Source organism: Pristis pectinata, chromosome 26 (assembly GCF_009764475.1).
Source record: "Pristis pectinata isolate sPriPec2 chromosome 26, sPriPec2.1.pri, whole genome shotgun sequence".
Lineage (NCBI taxonomy): Eukaryota > Metazoa > Chordata > Chondrichthyes > Rhinopristiformes > Pristidae > Pristis > Pristis pectinata.
In genome coordinates this window covers 10,837,113-10,863,195 of record NC_067430.1, presented here as the reverse complement: position 1 = coordinate 10,863,195, position 26,083 = coordinate 10,837,113, and the positions used below count along the sequence as shown (strand labels likewise).

The 26,083-nt window shown below is 40.1% G+C and overlaps 1 protein-coding gene across 1 annotated transcript; it reads right to left on the bottom strand.

Annotated features, from left to right (window-relative positions):
* Positions 1–529: 529 nt before the first annotated feature.
* On the bottom strand, positions 530–26,083 carry wnt4 (wingless-type MMTV integration site family, member 4). Its single transcript, XM_052039454.1, has 5 exons — positions 25,567–26,083; positions 22,564–22,799; positions 8,442–8,573; positions 5,036–5,178; positions 530–997 (listed from the first exon to the last, which is right to left on the bottom strand). The coding sequence occupies exons 1-5, from the start codon at positions 25,641–25,643 to the stop codon at positions 530–532; spliced, it is 1,056 nt and encodes a 351-aa protein (XP_051895414.1). The 5' UTR covers positions 25,644–26,083.

Below are 26,083 nucleotides of genomic sequence, written 5' to 3'. Positions count from 1 at the left end.
TGTTTATTGGTTGACAATCAATAGGATGTTTAATAAATGGAAGGGTTTCAGCTCAAGCCAAGTTAGGCTGGATGATCATCAGAAGGGACTGCTGGCAGCTTTAGGTAAGGGTGACTTGTGTATGATCAGAGAACAGAAGGTTGTAATGAAGATTTGGAGAGGTATTGATTTGAGTCCTAGACCAGATATGCCCACAGGAGAGCACTGTTCAACTGAAGAGGTATCAATACCAGAAAAGGTCTGTGCAATATACCAATGTCAAACCAGACCATCTTCTGCCCCCTTGTTCCACTTAAGCAGCATCAGTAACAGAGAGGTATGTTCAACCGGAGTGATAACAGTCGATGGAGAAGTACCTCCAGATCTTTGTTAGTCAGCAATAAATAAAAATAATAAAACAAGGATCCTTTGGGACTTTTTAAATAATGTTTTCTCTCTATTTGTCTTCTTGGAATCGCTGTAGTGTTCTAGTCCCCGTGTTGACGGGCATTGACCTGGATTTGCCTGGGCTGACCTGGGACAGGCCTCATCACCGACACGTGTGCATCTCCACCACTTTGCGGCACTGCTTGCACTTGACAAAACAGCACCAGTGGAATTTACAACTGCATCTTTCCACGATCTCCACCTCCTCTGTATTGAAGCTACGACCACAACACATGAGCTCGCAACCGTCAATTGCCTTGGACGTCTTATTGCACTGACGCCCAGAGGTTCCAAGGACCCCGTTCTTAATGTCGTGGTCGCAGAAATCTGGGCTTGAGTCAAGATACACAAGGTCCTCATCAGTGTGTGGCTTAAACTGAGAATTCTTGGGCACTAAGACTTTTGTGGAACCAATTTTCCTCTGCTCAACTTCTGTGGCTCCATCAAATTTCTCCTTCAGCACATTGCCCACTTTCCTGAATGGAGGCATGGCTTTCCAGCAAGTCTTCACTTCACATGATCCAGAAACTCCATGACATTTACATTCCACCCTCATGTTGTTCAAAATGGCCTGAAAAGAAGAATGCATAGTTACATATTGTAGAGAAGTAACTGACGCTAAACTGTTTCAGTGCTTGATGTGGTGTAGCACGCAATATTGTTAATGTGTCACAGTTGTATTTGAAAAGATCAGGGTTGAGTTGTTTATTTTAACAGCACAACCATGACTGACTCTGGAAACAGCTGCATCCTTCAAGGGGTGGTGTGGCTTTGAAGGGGAGCGTTTGATGCTACTTAATTCCTGGCACATCCTGGTGTCAGGGAACACTTACATGATACCAACACACAATGTGTTTTCAATCTTAGAGGTGTTTTTTGAAACTTGATGTAAGATGGGAAATAACTATATTGTAGAAGTTTTGTAAAATATTGCTGTGTTCTGAACTACATAACTAAACTGAAATAATCAAAGAGGGGGAAAGACTTGGAAAATGGAGGCAGTTTTGGGTGGGACCAGCCAAGTACGGAGGTGGGGGGGGGGAAGCAGTACATGAGAGTGGGAACAGAACTGGGAGACTAAGTGGAGAACTGGCTAACGAAAAGGAAGGAGTCTGAATCATGGTTGATAATAATAGAGGAATTTTGTCTAAAAACTGATAGCCAAATGCCGTTGGGTACCAGGGTCTTGTTTAAAAGAAAAAATAGCTTTTTCATCCTCCTTGTATCTGACGTGATTAGGCATGGAGGCATCCAGACATGCGTAGTGGTGTCCAGCATCTGAATGCCATTGCGCATGTCCAGAACACCACTTACAGGAAATTCAATGGTGTGTGTCAAAGGGCACTCGAGCAGAAGGTAGCTTTAATAATGATTGACGCCTGCTTTGATAATGGCTAAAGAGGACCTGTCTGATCAGGTCTGAGCCATAGCATAGACCAGTTGGAACGTCCTGTGAGTTGGTACCTTTAACTTAAGAATTTGCCCTCACTGCAGGTCTGTGTTAGGGCTGCCCATCTTGCTCTGGCCCAACCACTACCTCAGCATCATTCCCCACTGTCACCACATCTGGAACTGAATGTCCTCATCACCAACCCTCAGTAGCTGATCATGATCCTCCCACCAATGCCTGAACCTGACTCTCGAGATGTTAATCCCCCATGTATCCAAATCTGACTGATGCCCGAGCCCTCCCAACTCCCACTTGCATCTCCACAGTGAACCCACTCCCTCCTCCAGCAAATGACAATCTGTAGCCAGGACTTCCCTATTTTCCACTGCTTGGAACGGCAATGCGAAGTTAGCTGGGAAAAGCCTTTGAATGGATTAACCATGTAATGTCCGTTCTACTGAACATGACAGCTTGGGCCTCGTGCATTTTTAGAGTTCTGCAGTGCAGGCCCTTGTGCACAGTTTATTCAAAATAAGGGAATCTTTATAAACTTTGTTTAATTGAAAGACCAGGCCCATGTTTTACAGGCTGGAGCAAGTACAATTGAACTGACTGTTATATTTCATTGTTTATAGGGTCCATCATCATTAATGCTTGACTAAACCACAGTGCCTTCTTACTGATATTGAAAATGATTATTGATACAACAATGGCCACTGTAAAATGTCCCATGCGTGTACGTTAGCGGTAGAATCTTGAAGGGGGAGTGGGGGCAGCGGGGAGTTTGAAGGAGATTTGGAGGGAATAAAGTTGGAGTAGTGTGGATAGGTATTTAGTGGACTCAGTGGGCCAAAAAGCCTGTTTCCATGTTGTATGAATCTATGATTCTGACCTTTTCCTAAAATACACAGAATGCTTGAAAATGAACAAAAAAGAGGCCTTTTCAAGTTGAAAATGTGGAATATTTTTTAAAACAAACAAAATCTTTTTGTTTTTTAACATAAACATTATACAATCAACAAACGAACAAAAAAGTTGGTGAACTTTTTGACAAGTAATTGATAATTTCGCTGAGCTTTAGCTAATTGACGTGTTGCATATGGTGTTTCTAGGATAATGCAGAATAAAAGGAACTAGTTATCAAGTTACTCCACAGATTTAAATTTTGGCAAATATTGTCTACACTTAATTCGGTTGTTGTTTGCCCTAAAAATATTGAATTATTCAATACTTTCAATAAAACAATATAAACAATTGAGCAAAGTGAGCATTTGGTATTGAAATGGTCAGATACTTTGAGCTATGTGACATTGAAGTAAGAGAAGTAGACTACATAACGCTAGATGTTATGACTTTATACGTAGATTAGATGTCAAGATCAAGATTCCAAAATTACTTTGTATCCAGAATTCAGATGCATCACTTCTCCCATATGACCATGAGCCATCACTTTGGGTTGTAATTTCAGATGTGTAATCACTTTACTTTAACTCCAACATTATTCTTGCTCAAGGGAAAGAGAAAACAGGAGAAAGCAATGTAGGGGGATTATCTCAGTATTCATGCCTTGAGTGAAAGCACTTTTATTAAAACAGTGCCCAATAACCCAGTGTGCTTATCCATCAGGAAGTGTCTCAAACTTGCGTTTTTGTCTGTAGTAAACCAGCTGTCAGTACAACTTCATCATTGATCTCCGTGCATTTTGATTAGAAGGGGAAAAATTGGGCATCCTTCTCCTGATTTTATCATAGCAATGTCAAGTAAAAGCACATGGATATTGAGTTCCCTTGTGATTCACTGTTTCTTCCACCATTCATAGTTTAAGACTCTGACAAATTATGACTAAATGGATTGGTTACAAGAGCCTAGAAATTCCATTATGTAATAGTGTTCATTCAGTACTATGCGACTGAAGATATACTTACCATGGAGTGAAACATTATAAAGATCATTTTAGGGTCATCTTACGTCATTCTGGTAATTTGGCTGGGGTCTTCCCTCTTCCCTTCTTTTGGAGCATTACAGAGGAAATTTATCCAAGCTGTCCTGAGAGCAAATATTGTTGAGTGCTCCCATGACAACTAGGCCTTTGGTGTGCAGAGATGATCTGGGACCTCTAAGTTCCTTATATTATCCAATCTGCTGCATTGTTACCGAGCCCACCCACTGATCTCCCCTTCCAACCCTCAGATTATCCTCGGCCCAATCGCCAACCTCCCCTTCAATTAACCCTTATCTCAACCATCCAAACACCTAATCCAGATATCCCTAAGGTCCCCACAAGAGGCTCCAATTTCCACATTGCCCATTCATCCCCCACACCCCACCCTCTCTGGACATTTAGTTAATCAACCTAACCCTAGGCCCTGATCCTAATTGCTGACTATTTAATTTCTCCCCTCCCCACCCCCTTTTTGTCCCCACGTCATTCACCTGATTGATGATCCAAGTCTTAGTCTCAATTGGGCCAATGGTCACCATCTTCGTTCATGAAATGGTGCAATGCCCATTCAGTAGTTCCTAAGGAACATAACTGCTACAAATATTCAGTGCATTCTTAAGATGGACTAGAATTCCTGGGCCATTAACCTTTATGCCTAGTACCTGTGGACCTTATTCCATCATAGTCAACTGCTTCAAGAAAGGAAAAGAAGAAAGGTGTAAATAAAGATATATTTTGAAACAAAGAGAGCAAGGCAGGCTGAGACGGGGGAGTGGGGGGTGGGAATAGAAGAAATAATTTACTAAAACTAAACCAAGGAGGGTGAATCTCTAATGCTACTTGGTAATTCTCTAATATGTTTTGCTCATACTTCTCCACAAGCTAACATTTCAAGTATATGATTGAAGATCATATTTAGAACATAGAACAATTACAGCACAATTCAGGCCCTTCGGCCCACAAAGCTGTGCTGATATTAAGTAATTGTGTTTTAATCTGGGCAAAATGGGTCCAGAATGCCTTAAGGATTACAAGTAGGAGTTTACCATTTCTTATTTGCAACAATAATTATCAGAAATTGGCAGCACAATACCAGTCGGTATTGATCAGACCTTCCCTATGCACCCTTATTTTCCCTAAAATTATGTATTATTTCCCAAAATCAAATTGTTGTACAAAAAGAATCATTAATTCAATAAAGTGATGCCTTTTAAATAAAGTTGTAACGTTTAAGTATTTGCATTAGAGATGGAGTTTTTGGATTATAAGCCACATACCTTCCTTCCTGCCTCGTTGTTGTGCAGATTCATTAGTGGCCTGCTTGAAGAAGCACCTTTGCTTCTTTCCCTTACATCCACAAACGACTGGGAAAAGGCAACACCATAGGCGATGTTATCTGAACAACCTGACCATTGGAAACCTAAGTACAAAAGTAATGAAAAAATACTAATGATTAGAAAAAAAGTTTGTTTAATTCAGAGAAGAGCAATCCAGATATTTCCAAGGTTAGGTTATGCAAGGAACAAAGCTAGCAGGTTAATTAATAGTTCCACAGTAGTTTTGTTATCAGTGTTTTCCAGATTTTCTCTTCTTGAAGGCATTGATACTTCATGGAGTGCACATGAACATTCCAAAACACTTGTCAGGCTTATCAAATCCAATTGACTTTTTAACCTCGCATGCCATCCTTTGAAGTCCTGGTCATGTTACCTCTTGGGATGCAGAAGGAATACAAACTAGCCATTTGAGGAAAAATTGCTGGTAATTCCTCAGAGTCCTCCAGGAACAAGCTTCAGAAAACTGTGACTCTCCATCTTGCATCAAAATGTAAGCTAAGTAGCCATGTATCCTGTATCACTAGATATGCTATCTTCTTCCAGAAACTAATTATTCTCTTCTAAGGACTTGAGTAATACCACTTATCGTGGCACCAGTTCCATATGCTGATGATTATTCCTTGCAAGTAGTGGTATCCTACCTAAGGTCTTTAGAGGCAGTAGATCTTTTGTATTTGCTTGAATGCCACCAAGTTCTTGTCCTACCCACTAACCTTCATGTCACTTCCAAAGTTTAGGGGAGAAATGCAGTGTTATCCTATTTAATCCGGGGTCTGGAGACCAATGAAGATTTTAGGTTGATACTTGGGTATTTAACTTTGAAATAGGGCAGAGAAAATTTACAAGGATGTTGCTGGGACTTGAGGACCTGAATTATAGGAAAAGGTTGAATAGCTTAGGACTTTATTCCCTGGAGCACAGGAGAATGATGGGAGATCTTATAGAAGTATACAAAATTATGAGGGATATAGATAGGGTGAATGCATACAGGCTTTTTCCCCTAAGGTTGAGTGAGACCAGAACTATAGGTTTAGGGTGAAAGGTAATGTATATAAGGGGAATCTGAGGGGGAACTTCTTCACTCAGAGGGTGGTGTGAGTGTGGAACGAGCTGCCAGCAGAAGTGGTAGATGTGGGTTCAATTGTAACATTTAAGTGAGGTTTGGACAGGTGTATGGATGGGAGGGGTTTGGAGGGATATGGTCCGGGTGCAGGTAGATGGGACTAGGCAGAAGATCAGGTCGGCATGGACTAGATGGGCCAAAGGGCCTGTTTCTGTGCTGTAGTACTCTGACTCTATGACTCTATTTTAACCATGGGCCTCTGTAAGATGGAATAGGAGCCTCTCTAGTTCTTCACCAATAGAAGTAATGTTACAGAAAGCAGAATCCAAGGACTCTAGGGAGCCAAGGCGACAATGTCAGGATGAAGTTAATGCTGAGAGAGAGAAAGAAAAGGCCAGGTTGATTTTGTTCAGCAAGAGTTGCACGGAAGGGTACAATTAACTTTCTATCCACAATGCTAATTTCCACTGTGGTATAGTTATCGGTATAGTCCGATGTGAGCCTCCTGAATCCATGGTTAAATGTACCGTTCCAATGCTGATGATATCATTAGACTGTAATTAGATTATAAACTAGGTCCCCATCTGCCTATGGTTAGCAGCTCTCCTGCACCTGATGTGGGCTTAGTTAAAGTGATGGCCAGCAGGAGTGCAGTACAAACATTCCTTCCCCATATCCCTCTCATCATTGGGTGCAAAAGGGTTAAAATTGTGTGTTCCGATATTTTCATAATGGCCTTCTACAAATGAAAGCAATTCAATAACAGAAAGTGAACAGTAGACTCCCAAATATACAGCTGATTTCAAAATGCTGTAGTGGTTAATTGTTTAATGGTTCCTGGTTTCCATTTACAGTGTACACAACAAAATGAAAAGGAGACCATATTTATACTCTTTTCCTTTCTGGTTTCTTATGTACTGAGGAGTCAAATCACTGATCAATTGTGTTTTCATTCAATTTCAGCAAAGCAGAAAACAATAATACATTATATTTGGTTCCTTTAACATTTTTTAATAGCTCTCCAATTCTGAGAAAGAATGTTTTCTGAGTAAATTTATAGAGTGCATAGAAAACAGTTTACTTCAGCTGCTGGTTTTAATCACACAATCCATGTGATGCCCCTCTTCTTGCCTTTGATTTGACTTGGGTTTTAACTGATAAACATTTACTTCTTTTTCCTCACCATCTATGGTAGCTGTCTGGCCTGACTATCTCTCTTAGCAGTTTTCAGGCAGCTGCCCTGAGTTAAACCAGATAGATTAATACCACCCTCTGGAAAATAAAAATGATCAGGACTGCACATTTTTGGATAATTGTTAAATACAAAAGGGATGCCAATCAAACACACATTTTCACAAATACCACAAGATGTTTGTACTTGCATTAAATGGCTTGCTCATTCCCTTAAACAGGCACTGGAAACTGACTTTAGTCTGAACCAGTTGTTTCAAGTTAGGGTGGCTCATGAGTTCCAGGGGGAAGCTGGTCTTGTAAGCCATAGCTAGTGAGTTGTCCCAGCAAGTGGAATGAAGATAAAGAGGATATGATCGAGCCATCCTCTCTAGCTCTTAAAAGTGTCCCAAATACATCATAAATATTCAGACCCCTAAGTAGAGAGAACAATGGAAGAAAGTTTCATGTCAGGGATATAGGGTTGGAAAGGGGGAGCATTACTGACCATTAATGTATTCCTTACTCTACCTGTGGTTTCTCTCTGTTTCGACTACAAATGCATAACTGATGATGAAGCACAAGAAAGGGAATTTTCTTGGCTGTTTGTTCATCCATGATGAATATTAGCACTAGAAAATAGAACATTTTCCCTCTCAGGTATCAGCATCAAACACTCTGCTAGATTAAGCATAGGTTAGTTACTCTCTCCCATACTCTTCCCCAACAAATAGCCTTGCTCCAACCAGAGGAAAGGACCTACTATGTGTGATTTTCTTCATGTCAGCCATTCTATGCGCTCTGTATTAGATTATCCATTAATACCAGATTATGGTTACAAATCAAAATACCACAGATACTGGAAATGTTAAATTCAAAACAGAAAATCCACATATGTTGCTAGACCTGTTCAATTTTTCCAGATTATAGATGATTTGCAATGTACACCAGGATCTGGATTGAAATTAGTGAAACTTGTTTTATAGAGGACTCTTCAAAAAGAAAGAGACCTTTCCCTCTGATTAGATAAGAACACCCATCCTTACAGGTGAAAGGTCAATGGCTCTCACTACAACACGTAGTCCCTGGATGAAGCAACAGTTTTGCATTTACCATCAGGGCTCACTCCATGGACTGTGCGATCACAACCACACTTTTCCAACTCCCCACTGCTACAGGCACGAGTAACTGCAAAGGCCACTCCAGCAGATGAGATTGCATACACAAAGGCTGCTTCTCTTGTTCCTGCATTCAAAGAGATGACACTGGTTACTTAATTGCATTACAGACACACCAGGATTTAAAAGTGCCCGCACAGATCAGAAAGCAATGGGCGGATCCAAGTTACATGACCAGTTCTGTTTTACTGTCAACCCAGAAGTGCGTAAGTTTAGGCTTGTGCAAGTTAGGTTACAACTTAGGAGCTAGCTGAGAAGTGCATGGATCCTGGCATTTAAAAGAAAATTCACCCTATTTCTCTATCTCTGTCATATCTATTCTGATGAGAATTCCCATACCGGTGCTTCTGAGGTGTCTCCTTACTCTTTAATTTTGGATTTCCTTTACTGTGATTGACAGAACTCTCAAGTACATTCCCTGTGTTTCCTTTATTTCAGCTGTCACCCCCTCTCTTCCCAACCAAAACAAGGTAAGCTTCACATTCTCCTCACCTTCCACCCACCGGCCTCTGCAATGAATGGATTATTCTTTCTCACCCTCTCTGCCACTTGTTTTTTCACTTTTCCAATTCTGATGAAGGATCATCGATTTGAATTCTCTACTTCTCTCTCCACAGATGCTGCCTGAACTGCTGAGTATTCCCAGTATTTTTTGTTTTTGTTCTTGTTTCTGACATGGAAAAGCACAGTTTGAAAGCTACATTTTTTTACAGTTTTATTAAATAATGTTTGTGCTTTTTTTCTCCGTTACAATGGCCTTTTTATTTGTTTTGGGGCAAAGTGCCTTTGGGTGCATAATTGACACAACTTGGAACCAGAGGTTTTGGAGTCAGTGTTATGATAGCTTTAAAACTCCAAAGTCTAAGATTCTCATCACATAAGACTGCTGCCAGGAAATAGTGTTAAACTAATTGACCTGTCTTAAAATCTGGTCGTAGATCTCTAGTAGCACCAGTCTCTACACAATCTTCAGCTTGCTCCTAACATTAATAGTCTGCTGTTTGGTTGCAGACTATTTATATTGATCCTGTTTGGAAAGCACAATGCAGGGTTTGCTACCCACTCTGATTGCCTAAATGGCCCCTATCCCCACTTCCCCCTCCTCCTCCTCCTCCTCCACATCCCCATCACCTCCCTCCCTCCCTCCAACAAACTGATCTAAGACTATAACTCATAGCAAAACTAGCCCCTTAAATAAAGCCAACTACTCTTGTTGACTGATCATTAACTGATGGGCCAACAAAGATCACTACTGTTTCAGATCATGTTAATTTAATGGCTGGTGGGTAAGAATGTGAAGCTGATTAAGCCATGAGATGATAGCTGGGAATGAAGCAGTTCCATGCTATTACACACAACAGTAATCTTATTAAACCAGAACTAAGGTTTCTTATTACCAAATTTAAGATTGTGTTTCTGCTTTGAACATTGCAAATAGATTTATTTTAATCCTTATATTTCCTTTCCTTCTCTCTGATAAGTGCTGGGCTACAGCTCAAAGAACTTCCTTTGCCTTGTGGCATTCCACACAAGTAATCATTTTTCAGTTGTAAGCCTGGAAAATAGCTGTTAGGAACAGTGGGCATGATAGGCACCACAGCTGACTGACACCAACCCAGCCCTCATCTGAAATCCACACATACATTTCCCACCAAGGCTCAGTGGAAATCCTGGCTGATTTTCCTTTCTCACATCCAGAGCTGCTGAAGCCAACTGGAGCAGTTGGATGACCATCAGAGCTGAGGGCAGCTGATTCATTACAGGCCCAGATCAGTGGGTGAGAGTTTTTAACGTCTAAGTTTCTGAAGAGCTTCATATCGGGAACATCATCTTAGATCTTACCATGCTGGGCCCTTTAAACAGTGTTTAAACATAAAAACTACATTCTACAAACTGAAACTGTCTTCCATGAATTAGCACCAATTGGCAGTACCAGTTGGATTGTTCCATTTTAATTAGAGTACTTTCCAATACAAAAATATTATTTATTCCAAGGGGGAATTTATTTCTTATTAATATTGGTCCCAGGCCTCACTCAGTTAATAATAGTGAATTTTTACCAAAGTAGTAACTTTTAAATTTACAAATAAAACCATTTTCTCCTAATAAATATTGTTCCAGATATACAATAAAACACACAAATGTTATTAATAACATATCATAGGAATATGATGCAACTTTTCCTTACACAGATGGAGTGTATTCCTTTTCAAAGTGGAGTTCAACCCTCTGCCACTGTAATTTTTACCAGTGCTCTCTGTCCTCTCCTGAATTCTGTTTCATGGACATTGGCAGTAATTTATTTCCTTTGACTAACCGGCCATTCTCAATCAAGAGTTGAAGGTATTTTGTATTAACGTTCAACTGCAGAACACATTTTAAAAAAGCCCATACTATTAGCCTAATATCCACTTTTCAGCTTGCATCATTGGTTAATGATCAGGAGCATGTACCCAGGCTAGATATTTCCCTTCTCCACCCCTAGGATATTGAAGTCTATAGAAGGATTGCAACTGTGAAACTAGACAGTGTCTTCATGAAAAGACCTTTGGCAGCAATCCCTCTTAATACTCTTTACAAAGGACTGAGAAACCGCATCCACTCTGGTTGCACTTTGTCCTTTGAGCTCTGTTGCAGATGTTCACTCCTGCACTAACTTCATCTATATTTATTTTCCTGTGATGCCATTGACAGCAGGCCTAACTTCAGCAAAAGAGCAGTAATGTAAAGAAGATGTCTCTGTTACTTCAGAACATTTTGAGCCCCACCAAAACAAGGTTTGACAGGGCCTCATCAGAGGCACAGGCTTTGCTATTAGGATGACAACAGACTACTGACTGAACAAAAATCCTACAAAGGCTAGCAAAGTGGTTTGCTGTCTCAGGACTGTGTAGTCCTTCCCTGGTCCCTGGAGAAGATACAGCAGCCAGAAATGAAGTTAATAAGTGTTAGTTTTCAGTGCTTCTTTCTGGCTCTGTCAAATCCACTCTATGATATAATAGTACAGATTTCAGTAATAATGGCACTTTTGAGTATTATTAGAGAAAGTTCTCAAGGGCCTCAGTTAAACCAAAAATACATTTTTTTTGGTATTTGCCTTATTTTGTCAACTCGTGCCAAGTGAGACATTAATTTAAACAGGTTTTGTATACATGACAGCCATAGTTACTGAGCTGTTAACTTTTCCATGACACCTTTTTTTATTATTAATTTTTGTTCCTATTTCATTTCAAGCACCTGCATCAATATCAAGACTCTCAGGTCAATTAGATACAGAACAAAACTGCCTTCACCCTGACCCCAAAATATACTTGCATCCCATTCTCAATCAATGTGACATTTTTCCCTGTGCAACACTCACCTAACACCTCTGAGTAAGATTAGCCCACTGGACTAAATTAGTGTTAAATGTGGGCATCTTCATGCCATCTAGGAACTGGGAATGAAACTGAACAAACTCATTTTACATGGGACCTTAATATTAGTGGACAAAGGCAATGCCACCCATCTGCTTATTGCCAGATTCAAAACAAGTATGCATCCACTGCACCTCTGACCTGGTCCACTGTGGATAGTACTTAAAAATACTTTTTCAACAATGTGTATATATTCAAAGTACAAATGGACTGTGACACACGAAAGTAATAGTGTTAAAATACTTTTTTTTGTGCTGACAGTCATAGTTTGCAGTGTGGATTTAGAGTGCCTAGCCTAGATGATGATTAATGAAGTGTTAAAGTGTCACATATACAACTAATTAACAAATTAGCATTTGGAAATATGAGATAGGAAGTAAGAAATCTACTGTTAAGTGGGTACTGTGAGCATAAATTGCAGCACAATTTGCTGTTATGACTTATTATTCAGTTAGATATGAATAAGAACCCTCAATGGCTGGTAAATTCCCCACAGGTGTTGTACACACCAGGGCATACTAATCTGCATTCAGTTAGCTTAATTGAGTGGGATGACAATAGGAGTGTTACAAATGGGCTCAACACCCCAGGGTGGAGAGTTATAGTTTCAATTCATCACTCTAATATAACTAGTCCAGTAAAAAAAATCATTTGACTTTGTGGGGATTGGTGGAGCCTCACCAGTGATAAACCATCCCCTTCCCCTCCCTCTCCACCATTGTCCAATAGCTTGGTGATGCACATTAGTACAAATACATATCCTACTTTGAGTCAACCATCTAAGATAAGGAGAACAAAGAATAGAAGTTGGGGATCTGCAAGGAATGAACAGATCCAAGATGGTCAACCAGAGCAGCAGAGCATGAATGAGTGTACATTTGGATAAGTGTCTCATTTTGGTGGGTTAATGTAAGCATGGAAGTAAGGATCTGCCTCACAGAGAAGAAGCAATATCCAGTGTGACTCAGCCAAGGTTATGATGATACCACCTTAAAGCCATATGGCAAAATAAATAAACATCTCATTCTCCACTTCTTTAAAGATCTGTGCATGTGACAGGCACATTCCTCATCTTTTCACTTAGAATCCATACCTTCCCTTATCTGAAGGAAAGATGCATAAAAATCACTCTGTTGACCTGAATAGATTAGTTTAAAGTCAACACCCCCCCCTTCCCTGACAATAACAGTGAATTGATTATCCACATCAAGCAGGACTATTATCAATCATTGCATTTGTTCACTTGAAGAACTTGTTCCTGGAAGTTTGGAATGAAGCCACTTCCTAAGGTGCTGGTCCTGCTTTATTTATATGTCATTGTGCAGTATCTAGATTGCATCATTTTGAGCCCATCACCAAATGAATGAAGGGAGGGGCTGGTTGAGGTATTTTCCTGACACAGAATGTTCACTAGTAATGGTCAACATTGATAATTTAAAAGGAATGTGGATAAAATATGGAAGGAAAATTTTTAAGGAGACCAGAAATGAATTGAAATCTCAGAAAGCCAACATAGGTGTTAAGGGCCAAATGTCCTTGTTAATAATGTGAAATTCAATTGAGTTAATGAACACTGTAATAAAACTGAATCACAAAAAATTGGTAATTTGGTTGCTTTAATCAGGAATTTGTGAGCTTGGGATAATATGAAATACTACCAAGTGGTTTTATCCCTCATTTTGTGATATGGGACTGAATGAATACAGTGTACTGTAATAAGCTCTGTAGACTGAGATAGTGGTTGATGTTGGGTCACTGACAGCATTTAAGAAGTGTCTTAGAGGAACACTTAAATCACTTAGGCATAGAAGACTGGACCAAGTGCTGGTTGATGGGATTAATATGGAAGGGAGCCCACTGGTCAGCATGGATGAGTTGGGCTGAATGGCCTGTTTCCGTGCTGTATGATTCTATGACTAACTGTACAACTTTGAAAAAGAGGTTTGGGAGGGAATTACTATATTCAAAATATAAACAATATTAAATGTATGTTTAGTAAGGATTATGATTGAAAAACATAGCTTAATGCAACATCAGAACTACTCAGTATCTTATCTGCATCATAGTGATGAGAACCTATAGGCATCAACAGACATTGTAAAAAGGAAAGACTTGCACTTATATAGCATCCTTTAGAGAAACTTTCAAGGCACTGCAAAACTCTTTTCAACTGATGAAGTACTTTTGAAGTGTAGTCACTGTTGTAATATAGGAATATTTTGACCTATTATAAATATTTTAGTGAAAAAATGCAAACCAATTGAGTGCCAATTATGAACTCAAACAGTGCATAGTTACCTGGGTTTGGCATGCCAGAGGTCTGGCTGGTGCCAAAATAGTCCATGCTGTTCAAAACACAAAGGATAAGTGTTCTATTCCCCTTCATTTTTGTTCTAACACTGCACAGCAATGTTAGGATATTAGGGAAGTCTAGCAGAGGTTGTGTGATTCTTTTTTTCAGTCATATACCCTTAAATTGTAAAACAAACTAATTTCATCTGCCCAATCTTAGTGGCTTGATGATGTACTGGAAGTAACAGGACTGTCTATATTAGGAAATGTGGTTATTTGAGCTATTAATTAAGACTATTGCACATTTGTTAGCAGAAGCACAAAGTGCAAAAGCAGGGACACTATGCTAAACTTGTGCAAAACATTGGTTTGGCCTCAGGGCATCACACATGGGGAAGGATATAAAGGTCTAAAGAAATGATGTAGGTTAAATTTACTGGAATGGTACTAGAGGTGAAAAAGTTACATGGTGAAATTAGAAGCATGAGATTTGTTCTGCTTGGAGCAGTGAAGGGAAAGATGTGATAAAGGTGTTCAAAACCATGAAATGCTTTGATAGAGGAGAAACCCCTTTCAGTAGCAGGAAGAGGAAACAGGTTTAATTGGCAAGCTGTTAGCAAAAGAACCAGTAGCAACATGAGAAAAGAAAAACTCAGTTGCAATAATATAAAATGCACTGCCTGATAATGTGGATTTCATATAATTTAAAAAAGAGAACTGGATTAGTACACAAAGGGAGAATATCTGGAGAGCTATGGGAGTTGAGCAGTGGAGAGAGATCAATTGGATAGATTTTTCAAAGAATTGCCAGACAAGAATGATGAGCTCTGTGACTTCCCTTTACTATATCATTCTGTGATTCTATTAAAGTGGATTGCCAGAAGTATCGACTTTGATACGTATGATCTAAATGTACTAGTGGATCCAGTTTCTAGGCTCCAATGTTTTATCTGACTCACTGGAAGTGAACTGAGTAGTCACATTCAAAGGACTTGGAACATAATTTTGAAAAGGCAGGATCTGTCGTGTTATGTGGAAAGAGTAGGAGAGTGGAACTAACTGATAACTCTTTCAAAGACCTAGCACCAGCAAGTTGGAATGAATGGTTTCCAGTCATAGGTTTGTATGATTTATTGATTTAAGACCAGTTCCATGCCCTGATGAGCAAATGAACCATCCAGTGTGGTTTGAACCATGCAGATCAAGTGAGATCCTGAATTTGGGAACCTAGTCAATTTTCAGTTTAAGAATAGGGATTAAATTGATCTGTGATCCTTAGAGGAGGTGGTAAATAAAACAGGATTACAGGTTCTGGTGGCTGTTAATAGGCTTTCATTCAATAAGGAGTGAAAATGAGTAAATAGTGGAAGTTGTGCTACAGATCACCTGTGATCTCAGTGAATAGCAGAGTAAGTTCGAGGGGTTTAACGGCCTACTCTTGGGAAATGCACGTAGGTCTGTCAATGTTTAATACTGACTTGTTTCAATATTGCCCTCAGGCAACAGTTGAGCGCTGACGCAGTTAAGGAGACAGCAGGGCACGTTTGGCACTGCAATTGCACCACAGTAACTGACAAAGTCTTCAGAAAAGGAAGCGGCTGCAGATAATCAGCGATACACATTCTGTTTTTGTTAATTTTGGGGAAATTAAATGCGCATAAAATAATTTCTCCAAATGCATTGCCTTCGTGCATTAATGACAACTGAATACACTCAGTGAAAATACGTGATCTATTTTGTGCTATTGCCATGGACTCGATCGACCTGCAGCGGAGGATATTCGCAACTTGGCACCGACCCTTGCGTAGAACTCGCTGCCATGAGAATCAATACCCAGGGTGCCGGAGCTGGACGCGTGCTGTCAACGTTGTTTTCTATTAAACGTCTGTGTTTGACTGAGCTAAATTCGCGTTTTAACATCCACAGGAAAAGGCAGGAGATGGAAGGAAGGTTCTCAACACATGCTGGGGCAGGGTGAACTGCGATGTCACAGCTGAGACTTGGCCTGTCCTCACCTTGCAGGGCTGTGTCGTGACAGCGGAGGTCGCTCTAATCCATGGAATCCCACACTCATCACCCCACACTTCCTACAGCTCCCTCTCGCTCACTATTACTCCCCGCAGTTCCATTAGATAGTTGCTGCCGGGTCCTTTACAGAGGCTCCAAGCCTTTTGGGCTTAAAGTGACATGGAACATTTTGACATCACCCAGTAAATTAATGGTTGGCTCATTTCTGGGCCTGTTTCTCCCATCCTCATGCCAGCCTTTATTCAGTTTGAGGTCTCTCAGTCCCCTTACTCACTTTAGATACAAATTCAGTTTAAGGTTAGGCTTGTAGTAACTGTCTCCCAACAATTCAGTCTATGCCTCAAAATTGTCCCCATCACAGTGCCATGAGTAATGCTCAGGACATTCTCTCTTCTCTCCTCTTCCATCGGGTAGAAGATACAGGAGCCTGAGGGCATGTACCACCAGGCTTAAGGACAGCTTCTACCCCACTGCGATAAGACTATTGAATGAGATGGACTATGACTTATACAATGAGATGGACTATGACTTCATGATCTACCTTGTTGTGACCTTGCACCTTATTGCACTGCACTTTCTCTGTAGCTGTGACACTTTTCTCTGTACTGTTATTGTTTTTACCTGTACGACATCAATGCACTCTGTACTAACTCACTGTAACTGCACTGTGTAATGAATTGACCTGTACGATCGGTTTGTAAGACAAGCTTTTCACTGTACCTCGGTACAAGTGACAATAATAAACCAATACCAGTAGCAATAATGTCTGCTCTGGGTTGTTCATCCTCTTACCCATTCTTCCTAAGGTCTAAGGGGTAAGATGTAATACATGTGAGAAGATCTTGGTCTGGGAGTATCCAATCCAATTGATCAACGGGACATGACAGTTGGACCCAAAATATGTACTTCTTTAAAGAATTTCATTTTCAGGATCTGGGCAATGTTGGCAAGGCCAGCATTTTTTTTCATTCATTCAAAGGATATGGGCTTCTCATGCTGAGTCAGCATTTAATTGCCCATCCCTTACTGCCCTTGAGAAGGTGGTGGTGAACTGCTGCCTTAAACGGCTGCAGTCCTTGACGTGTACCCACAATGCTGTTAGGGAGGGAGTTCCAGGATTTTGACCCAGAGACAGTGAAGGAGCGGCGATATGTTTCCAAGCCAGGATGGTGTGTGGCTTGGAGGGCAACTTCCACGGGTTGGTGTTTCCATGTTTTTGTTGCCCTTGTCCTTCTAGCTGGTAGAGGCGGTGGGTTTGGAAGATGCTGTCTAAGGAGTCCTGGCAAGTTGTTGTAGTGCATCCTGTAGCTGGTACCAACTGTTTCTGCTGTGCGTTGGTGGTGGAGTGAGTGAATGGTTGTCGATGAGGTGCCTATCAAACAGGCTGCTTTGTCCTGTACTTATTGCCTTAATTGCCCTTGAGGAGCTGGTGGTCAGCCTCCTTCTTGAATCACTCCAGTCCTTCTGGTGAAGGTGCTCCCTCAACAGCTGTTGGGTAGGCAGTTCCGGCATTAAAACCAAGTAGTAACGAAGTAACGGCAATGTATTGCCAAGTTAGGGCAGTGTGTGACATGGAGGGGAAACTAAGATGGTGGTGTTCCCATGCACCTACTGTTCTGGTTCTTCTTGAAGATAAAGGACCTCCCAAATCTCTTTGATAAAAGGTTGGGGAGGTTTTGTTGGGATATCCTCGGTGAATAACTTGTATGTTTTGTAGATGGCACACATTATAACTACTGTGTGTCACTGATGGAGAAAATGAATGTTTAGGGTGATGGATAGCGTTCCACTTAATTGCCTCATTGGTTCTGGATGTTATTAAGCTTCTTGAATGTCACTCACCTAGACAAGTGGGGAGTATTTCATCATAATCCTGACATGCCCAGTGAATGGTTTTGATCTCAGGAGGCAAGCCACTGGACTCAGGATACCCAGCCTCAGACCTGCTCTATAGCCACTGTATGAGGCTATCCTAGTTGAGTTTCTGGTCAATGGTGACACTGTAAGTCAGACCAGCTGAGTAAGTTTTCCTTTTGCTCTTCCCATTTATGCTAAGGTCAAGTGAAAAAGTTCATGATTTGTTTTAAAGAGGGTCCTGCAAAATGGTTTTGGGATACATTCATATTCTATTTCTATTTCAAGTCATTTGAGCTCCAAAGTAAAAGTGGAGCTGAAATCAGCTGACAAAGCAGAAATTGTGGATAAAGGCACCAAAACAGTCATCAATGTACTGGGAAAAACAGGTGAGGGAGCATAGGTGGAGCCAGTTACCAGCTTGGTCAGTATAGTTCAGTCATGCGCTGATCAGTGTGTTTACACTGATTTTGAATGAGTCATTAACTCTTTTACAGAGCCTTCATGTAGCTGATTTGGATGTAAGTTGAGTTGTGAAGATTGCAGATTGACATGTTCGCATATTAAATACTCAAAGAGTTCTGCCCATCAGGGTCAGAAGCTGATCAAATGTTCTGTATTTGTATAGGACAGATCATTCTAAAATAAAAAAAATTATACCAGTATTAAAATTGTTACGATTGTTCAGTGGACTATCTGGTATATTTTAAAATCTCAATTAAGTTCCACTGGTAACATATACATTGCAGGGCATGCATAGACCAGGTGATGTGGAACCATCTCCTCAATAAAGTCTCAAACTTTCTCTTGTCAAAATTCAAATGTTCCCAACTCAAACCATAGTTAAATTATTCTTCATAAAGACTATGTTGTACTAATGCAAAAATTGCAATTTGGTGTGTCTATACTTCAATACCGATAAAATACTGATAAAGAGTCACAAAGATTAATAGCTGCTAGAGAAGATTTAACTTTCATACTTGTGCATTGTATGTTTGGGCATCTGTGTCTACAGGCATAGCTAGTATTATCCCCAGGGCCAATTCTGCACAAACCTGCTCAAACCTGGCTCGCCTTAAATTATTGTAAATGAACCTAGCACTCCAGGAATTTCAATGTTGAGTTTCTCAGATGTGTTCAATGCATAATTTACATGGTCTACTGTCCAATATCTACACATGGTTATTTGCCTACATATATTATATTTTGTCGCATATCTCCATCTCCGACTAAGCCTTCTCAAAGCCCAGGATTCCATTGTAAATCCTATTACAGTTACTGCAAGATGTTATACTTTCCCAACCATCTCTTCTTATATCTGCAATTTCCTTCAGATCCCAAGTCCCCACAATCAAGCCTATCTGTTTTAATTTACTTGGAATGCTTTAAAGGTCTTAGTGAACATCTGTCCCTGATTTACCTGTACTATCTTTGTAAATCAATGAAGTTTTTCCTTTTATTAATATCAATTTAATTCTGAATGTAGCCTTTCTTTCCACATATAACTGTTCTTGATCTCCTGTCTTTAATTCCATTTTTATTATCTCCCATGATCAATATTTGACCTACATTAAATCTGTTCTGTCTTAAAATGACACCTTTGTGCATTATTTTTGCAATGTTACTGCTGCTGTTCTGTGCATGACTGCTCAATTCTCTATACAGCTCTATGTACAACATTTATACAAATCCTTTAGAAAAAAAATCCCAAAGCTCTTCTTGGGAATATAATGAGTCGAAGTTTGAATTTGAGGTCTAGAAGGAGCTATTTTGACAGGTGAATAAACACGAGACTAAAACTCTGGTTGTGTTTAAGGAGGATTTTAATAGAAAAGATAGGAGTGGAGAAACGTAAGGTTTAGAAATGGAATTCCAGACTAAAGGGTAAGATTATCGATAGGACATTTACCAGTAATGGGGAGAAAGGAAAGGCAGATGTGTGAGTCATGTTTCAAAGGAGTTCCTAAAAGTTACCGGGCTGTAGAAAACACAGAAATAGGGTTCTGATGGATTTGAGGATGGGACTGTGAGCCAATACAGGTAAGTGGGCACTAGAGAAAGATGGAGGAACAGGACCTGGTACAAATAAGAATAAAGGCAGCAGAATTTCAAATAAGCTCAATTTTACTGAGGGTGGAGATGACAAATTTACAAATGATGATTAAGGTAGCAGATAAACTAAATTAGAGTAGGGGCAAGCAAAGTTTAAAGTGGAAATGGCCAATCTTGCTGAAGGAATTGCCCATTTTATTACTTTTCCAAGAATCTTGTTTCTTGTTCAATCTTGCTCTTGTTTTGGGTGACTGGTCTGGAAAGACTGTAATTGTACTGTACATGATAGTCCTGGGATTATGATCCCCACTCTGTTTCAGGATACCATAATAGTGCTCCTACCCCATCTGTGAAGCCACTGGCATTAGAGTCTGTGAGTGTGTCTGTGTCTGTTTGTTTTACTCCTTGTACTTCTTGGCTTCTTTAATCCAGCATATTTTGTTTGTCAATGTGTGAATTATCAAAGATAAAAAACATTGAAAATAACATGTAGTGAAGATGCTGGAGGTACATGGCCAATGGGTCAGGATTAGACGTAAAAAGATGGGTCAGAATTTTCAAGTTCATTGATGGTGAATGAAAGTAGTTGATTACACGGGCAGTAGCAGACTAGCTCTCCATAAACCTATTAATGTTCATTTCCATTGGTTTGGATGTAAATGGAAATCATGGGAATTTACTCCAGGTGGCTGATCTATTGTCACCTGTTTTAAGTCCTGACAGAAACTGAATGAACCAACCAGCCTTTTATCTTATTGTTTGAATTACTAATATTAAACATTTTACTTCACTATCTTCCAGCCTTAGAAGCTATGTCATTATCTGTGTTCTTAATTATTTTTCTTCCTCTTTGTTCTCCTGAATTAGTTGGCCATTATTGATTTGTGTGAGCTCCAACAATCAGCAAGCTCTTTAATCACAGAAGGCATCACGTTTAAGTCCAATTATGCCCTCACCTAATGTCCACAGTGCACAGTGGGGTATTCAGGAGCACTGCAACTTGCCCATATACATGTCCTCCTTAATCTGGGATCTAACAGATTTTCCTCAAGTGTGAGGCTCAAATATTTGCTGAATAAACTCATGGAGCCATCTAGGAAACTCCTTAATTGGTTTTAGCTTGAAAATATGATCAGTGTATAATCATTCCCAGAATTGCTGTCTTTTCTATTCTGTGCCTCTACATCATACATATCTTATTGGCAGAACTTGTGTGTCTTTGCAATTCTAGATTGAAAATTTATTTTATGATTGCTATCACTGATCTACAGTTCCCATTTCCAGAATACAGTAACAATAATTTCACTCTCAGTTGACATTTGGTTTTCCAAGAGTTTCATTGGCATAATTCTGCTTTATTAGGACTCTTATCTTCTACTTTTAATTGTTCTTTTGATTCAGATGAGGGCAGAAACCCTCAAATACCCCCAAAGGTTGTAAAGAATTAAGGAGAAGCTAATTTACATCATGGAATGATAGTTCTAGGCAGGGCTTCTTAACTTGTAGATAGCAGGAATGTGGGAAAACTGAGGGAGATAAAGAATTCCACAGGTTTGAATTCTTGGGAAAGAGTGAGTTAGAAAAAGTGATACTATAATATATCATGATTTCAACCCATGAGGAGGACAACATATTTGACTTTTGGAAACCAAGAGTAGAAAGCTACAGTGTGTTGATAAATTAGAGATGGCCTGGAGAGCAATCATTGAAGTTCAACTTTTATTGGTTTTCTCACTAATTAATTTTTCCTGAGAGTGACGGGCACAGCATATTCCTGTACTCACTCTGCTCCATTCCAGGACTGTTGTCACAGATGTGCATGTGCATTCATTCTCTGTGCTTCAATATTATTAATTTATGGGTAATCAGTACTCCTGGTCTCAAGATCTTTTGTGTTCAATCCCTAGATTGTTATTTTTTTATATCTGTGTGTATTAAATCTGCAATGACAGTTCGAGTCAATGAGAGATACAGCACAGAAACAGACCCTTTGGTCACCAAGTCTGTACTGACCATCCAGAAACCGTACAGAATGTGGGAATGGTAACTCTTTCCAATGGAACCTCTTTCCTTTCTTATACCTTATTTGCCTTTATCATCCTTCAATTCTCTTACCATTTTGCTGGATTACATGATATAAGAACTTTAAGCAGGAAGCAGCATAAAGAAGGCACCCATTTCTCTTCTCACGGATCAATCCACCACATTTCTCAGCCCCTATCTCCTGAAAGGCATTTAGTCGTTACTGGAACCCAATACCGCCAGGCTCTGTGATTTAATTGAGCTTTCCACGACAATATTTTAACTGTGCACTGTCACTGATCCTTGCACTATTCTTGGCTCATGCCCTGGATTTGTTGCCTCTGATCTAAGTACCTTGTGTGTTGTAACCCGGGATTACCGGCCTCTGAGTACCTTGTGTGACCACTTTGCCGAATACAGGCAGCGTATCGACAGTGGAGCAGTTCCAGCGGCGGTTCCTGAACTGGTGCTGACACTCTTCGATCGCCAGCTCGGCTCCTCTCCGCACCGAATCCATCACCTCCACATTCCGCTTGCAGATCTGGATCTGTCGGTTTATCAAACCTTTCAACTTCTCGCACGTTTCCTCGTCCTGAATACTGGCGATGGACGACAGTTTGGCCAGATACCTTTGAAAACAGACAACAACAGAAAAAGCAGCGGGTTAGCAGAAGCCAATTCATTGGGGAGCCGCCAGTGCACAACAATAGGGAATGCAGCGGTTTAACATAAATGGAGGGCTCGCCGCAGGATCTGTCACATTTCAAAACGGGGGATCCACTGGAATTAGAAATAGGGGATCTAGCTCAGTGTAAAATGGATCTATTACAGCACACTCCACATATCATAGCCTCAGAACCCCCAAACACATTCCCTGGGCCAGCGCCAACAGTGTCTTCGCTGTATGTTTTGCCTGGAGACTTCTCTTAAAGTTTAGTATTTTACACTCAAGTGCTGGTAAACACATTAGACTATAGAGATTCTAATCTGAAAAACTGCGCAACGCGAGTTATTTGCAAATTCCAACTTTCCTAATTCGCTCCTTCCGTAACATTTGAGTTAAACGATATCAGAGAACATTGTATAATGTCGCGTTCTCCATTATAAGAGAAGACGGTAGAGTAAAGGCACTTTATGCAGACGGTCTCAAATTAATATCAAAACGTTGGTCCCTACATTTATTTTCCAACTCCCTGTGTAATATTTAATGGGCTTTTTGTTTTGAAGAGAACTACTTTGTTTTGGTGATGAGCCGTTCTGTGCTCCTGTTTGAAGAGAGCTGTAAAATGTTTGAATTTCTGGAGATAATCTTTTACAGTTTGAAATCTTGAAAGAAATACTGGGAATTGATTGAGGGAATTGTGTAATTCACATAATGTGTTTACGTCACATTTATTACGCATAATTTTCAAAACATGAATCGTATTGACCGCTTTCCTCCCTGCAATATAAATTGTCGAATAAATCCTAAGATGCTATCTATTCCGTCAATAAATATTTAGAGTTGAAAATAAATTCTTAAATTAATATACAAGAAAAGGAAGAATTATTAAGACCGACAATTGCAACAAAGCACGGGGAAAACTAAATAAACTCAAAGGTAAATATCATCTCCCCTTGCTGTGCTTTTATAGTTTATGGGGAATTATGCCACTAAATTTCACTGCGGAAAAGGGACCTGCGGTGAATTACGGACACCCACCTTGCGGTAAATGAGTTTTCTCCCCAGATACCAGCGTGAAGCTGCCGGTTCAGTTAGTATAATGTTGGTCACGGTAACAATGGAGATTCCCGTTAAGTTAAAATAATTCATGATTCACAGAGCTCTCGGGTTCTAAAAGTTATTGAATATCAACAGGCTTCCTTTATCTAAAGGATTCAAAGCTGTAGTCAAAATAAAATGTATTGTATTTAAAGGGTTAATGGTAACTGGATTTTGCGTTCTGGAGTTTGGTACACTTTTATTTAACCTTTTAAACTCCGTGCTCCTGGAGTAACCAGAACGGAGGAGAGAATGCCCATTTTACGCTCTTTAGGGTAGGATACTGCACAGCAAATACAAATGGGAATGACGAGGTATCTGTTGTTTGAGCGGTTCGCACTCAGCACTATGACAGTGTACGAGGCCGTTGTTGTGCAAAGCTGACCTTCAACTCCCCCAAACAGCTCCCCCTCCTCCGATTTGCCCAGTATCGTTTGGAAAACAAATACCTTCTTTAATAAGACATGGGAAATGGACAGATCCACCTCTCTCACACTCTCTATCTCTGCTTTCACCCGTTCTCAGATTTGCTCTCTTGCTTTTACAGGACGAAATGCGTGCTGCACAATAGCAGCGAAGGACAGAACAATTGCATTTAATTTCAGCGCCCCATAAATCACATAAAATGCAAATTGTGCAGATCCAGTATGTCATTCCATTAAAGTTACGTTGCTTCCTTAAGTCACTTGCCGTTGCTCTAAATACATCTCAATTCCTGATATACATTTTTTAAACAGCAGTTCCATACTCACCCCTGCAGCCACCTCTGCCAGACATGGGATGATTATAAGCATTTTATTTTTCAAAAGGGATCTAAATTACAGAATCGATGACATTTCATATAGACAGGGCATCAGTACAATACAGAGAGAGGGATTATCTGTGGTACCACCACGCTAGGACTATTCTAACAACATTTTGTTCACCATTGAGATATAAAGACGTGCTTCTTAGGAATAAAATTATTGGAATAAATCAGCCTCGTGGGAAAGCCTCGATTTAAATGCAGATGCCTGTCATCGGTCCGTACCTTCACTCACAGTATGAATGAAAAAATGAGGATTAATTGAAAGCACGTATCTCCTGAAGTCTCGAACAGGTCTGCACAAGTCCACTTTTCTCTCACCCTCTCGGATCACCCCACCTAACTAATCAAAAATTAATGAATTTAAATAAATAAATAAAAATGACACTCTCCGCCCCGGGGGACATCGCTCGTGGGCTGAGCGAAGCGTGGAAAACAACTTGCAAGAGTAATAACAACAAATACAACTTCACTGGATCAGTAAAATTATATAACACATATCATTTGAAATCGCCACATATGTTTAGTGTTTTGAAAGGGTGGTTCTATTTTATTGGGGAATTTCAGAGCTTCAGTGACAACTTGGAAAACATTCATCCAGATGAATCTGCAGATCTGATTTTTTTTCAAATAGAAATCTATCACCCAGACACGATTAGAAAACAAAATGTGTTTTTTTTTGTTTTGGAAGACGAGGAAAGTTTGAACCTTACACTCTCACCTCGTGTATTCTGCCAGCTGCACCACACCGCCTTCAGATGTAAGAATCAAAAGCTTGCTTTTGCAATAATAACACAAACACAATAATGTCATAATTATCAACACTTACAGCCAGTTACTAGCATTGGCCGACAACAGAGCCAAGATCAGGACGAGAAGCGAACGCAGGAAGCAGACCGGAGTCATCACGAAGAAACTTCAGAACCTAAAATCCAGGCAAAAGTATGTGTTCCCTCAACTGCAGATGATTGTTTAAATAAGTGTTTCAGATTTTTTCCCCCATAAAAAAAAGTCACAAAAAGAAACGAGAAGTTTTCCAGGTTGTTTTGCTATAGGCTGACAGATATCTTCGCTCAAAGATCCACTCAATTTCTTTAAAAGTTATAATCAAGGATGTCGTCAATATATATAACTATTTACGGACGGAGAGATCGCCTCTAAGTGCTGTTTGAGTGTGGTTATGAGTGATTTCTGGTGAAATGGCACGGTCGAGGGCTGTGCTGTGGGTTTAGCGGAGGTTCGGTGGAGCTCCAGCCCCGGTCCAAGCGAGCCCTGGTTAGGTTGTTGAGGCAGCAGGGAGCGCTGCGAGTCCCGGTGCACTGTCGAAGGCTGGTATCCGTGGGATG

Excerpts from the sequence above, each read along its gene's own strand:
- wnt4 (XM_052039454.1), bottom strand. The coding sequence starts at position 25,643 with ATGACTCCGGTCTGCTTCCTGCGTTCGCTTCTCGTCCTGATCTTGGCT. Across the intron at positions 8,574-22,563 it reads CGGCAAAGTGGTCACACAAG|GAACAAGAGAAGCAGCCTTT; the intron begins GTACTCAGAGGC and ends CTTTGAATGCAG. Across the intron at positions 5,179-8,441 it reads CCATGGAGTGAGCCCTGATG|GTTTCCAATGGTCAGGTTGT; the intron begins GTAAATGCAAAA and ends TTTTGTACTTAG.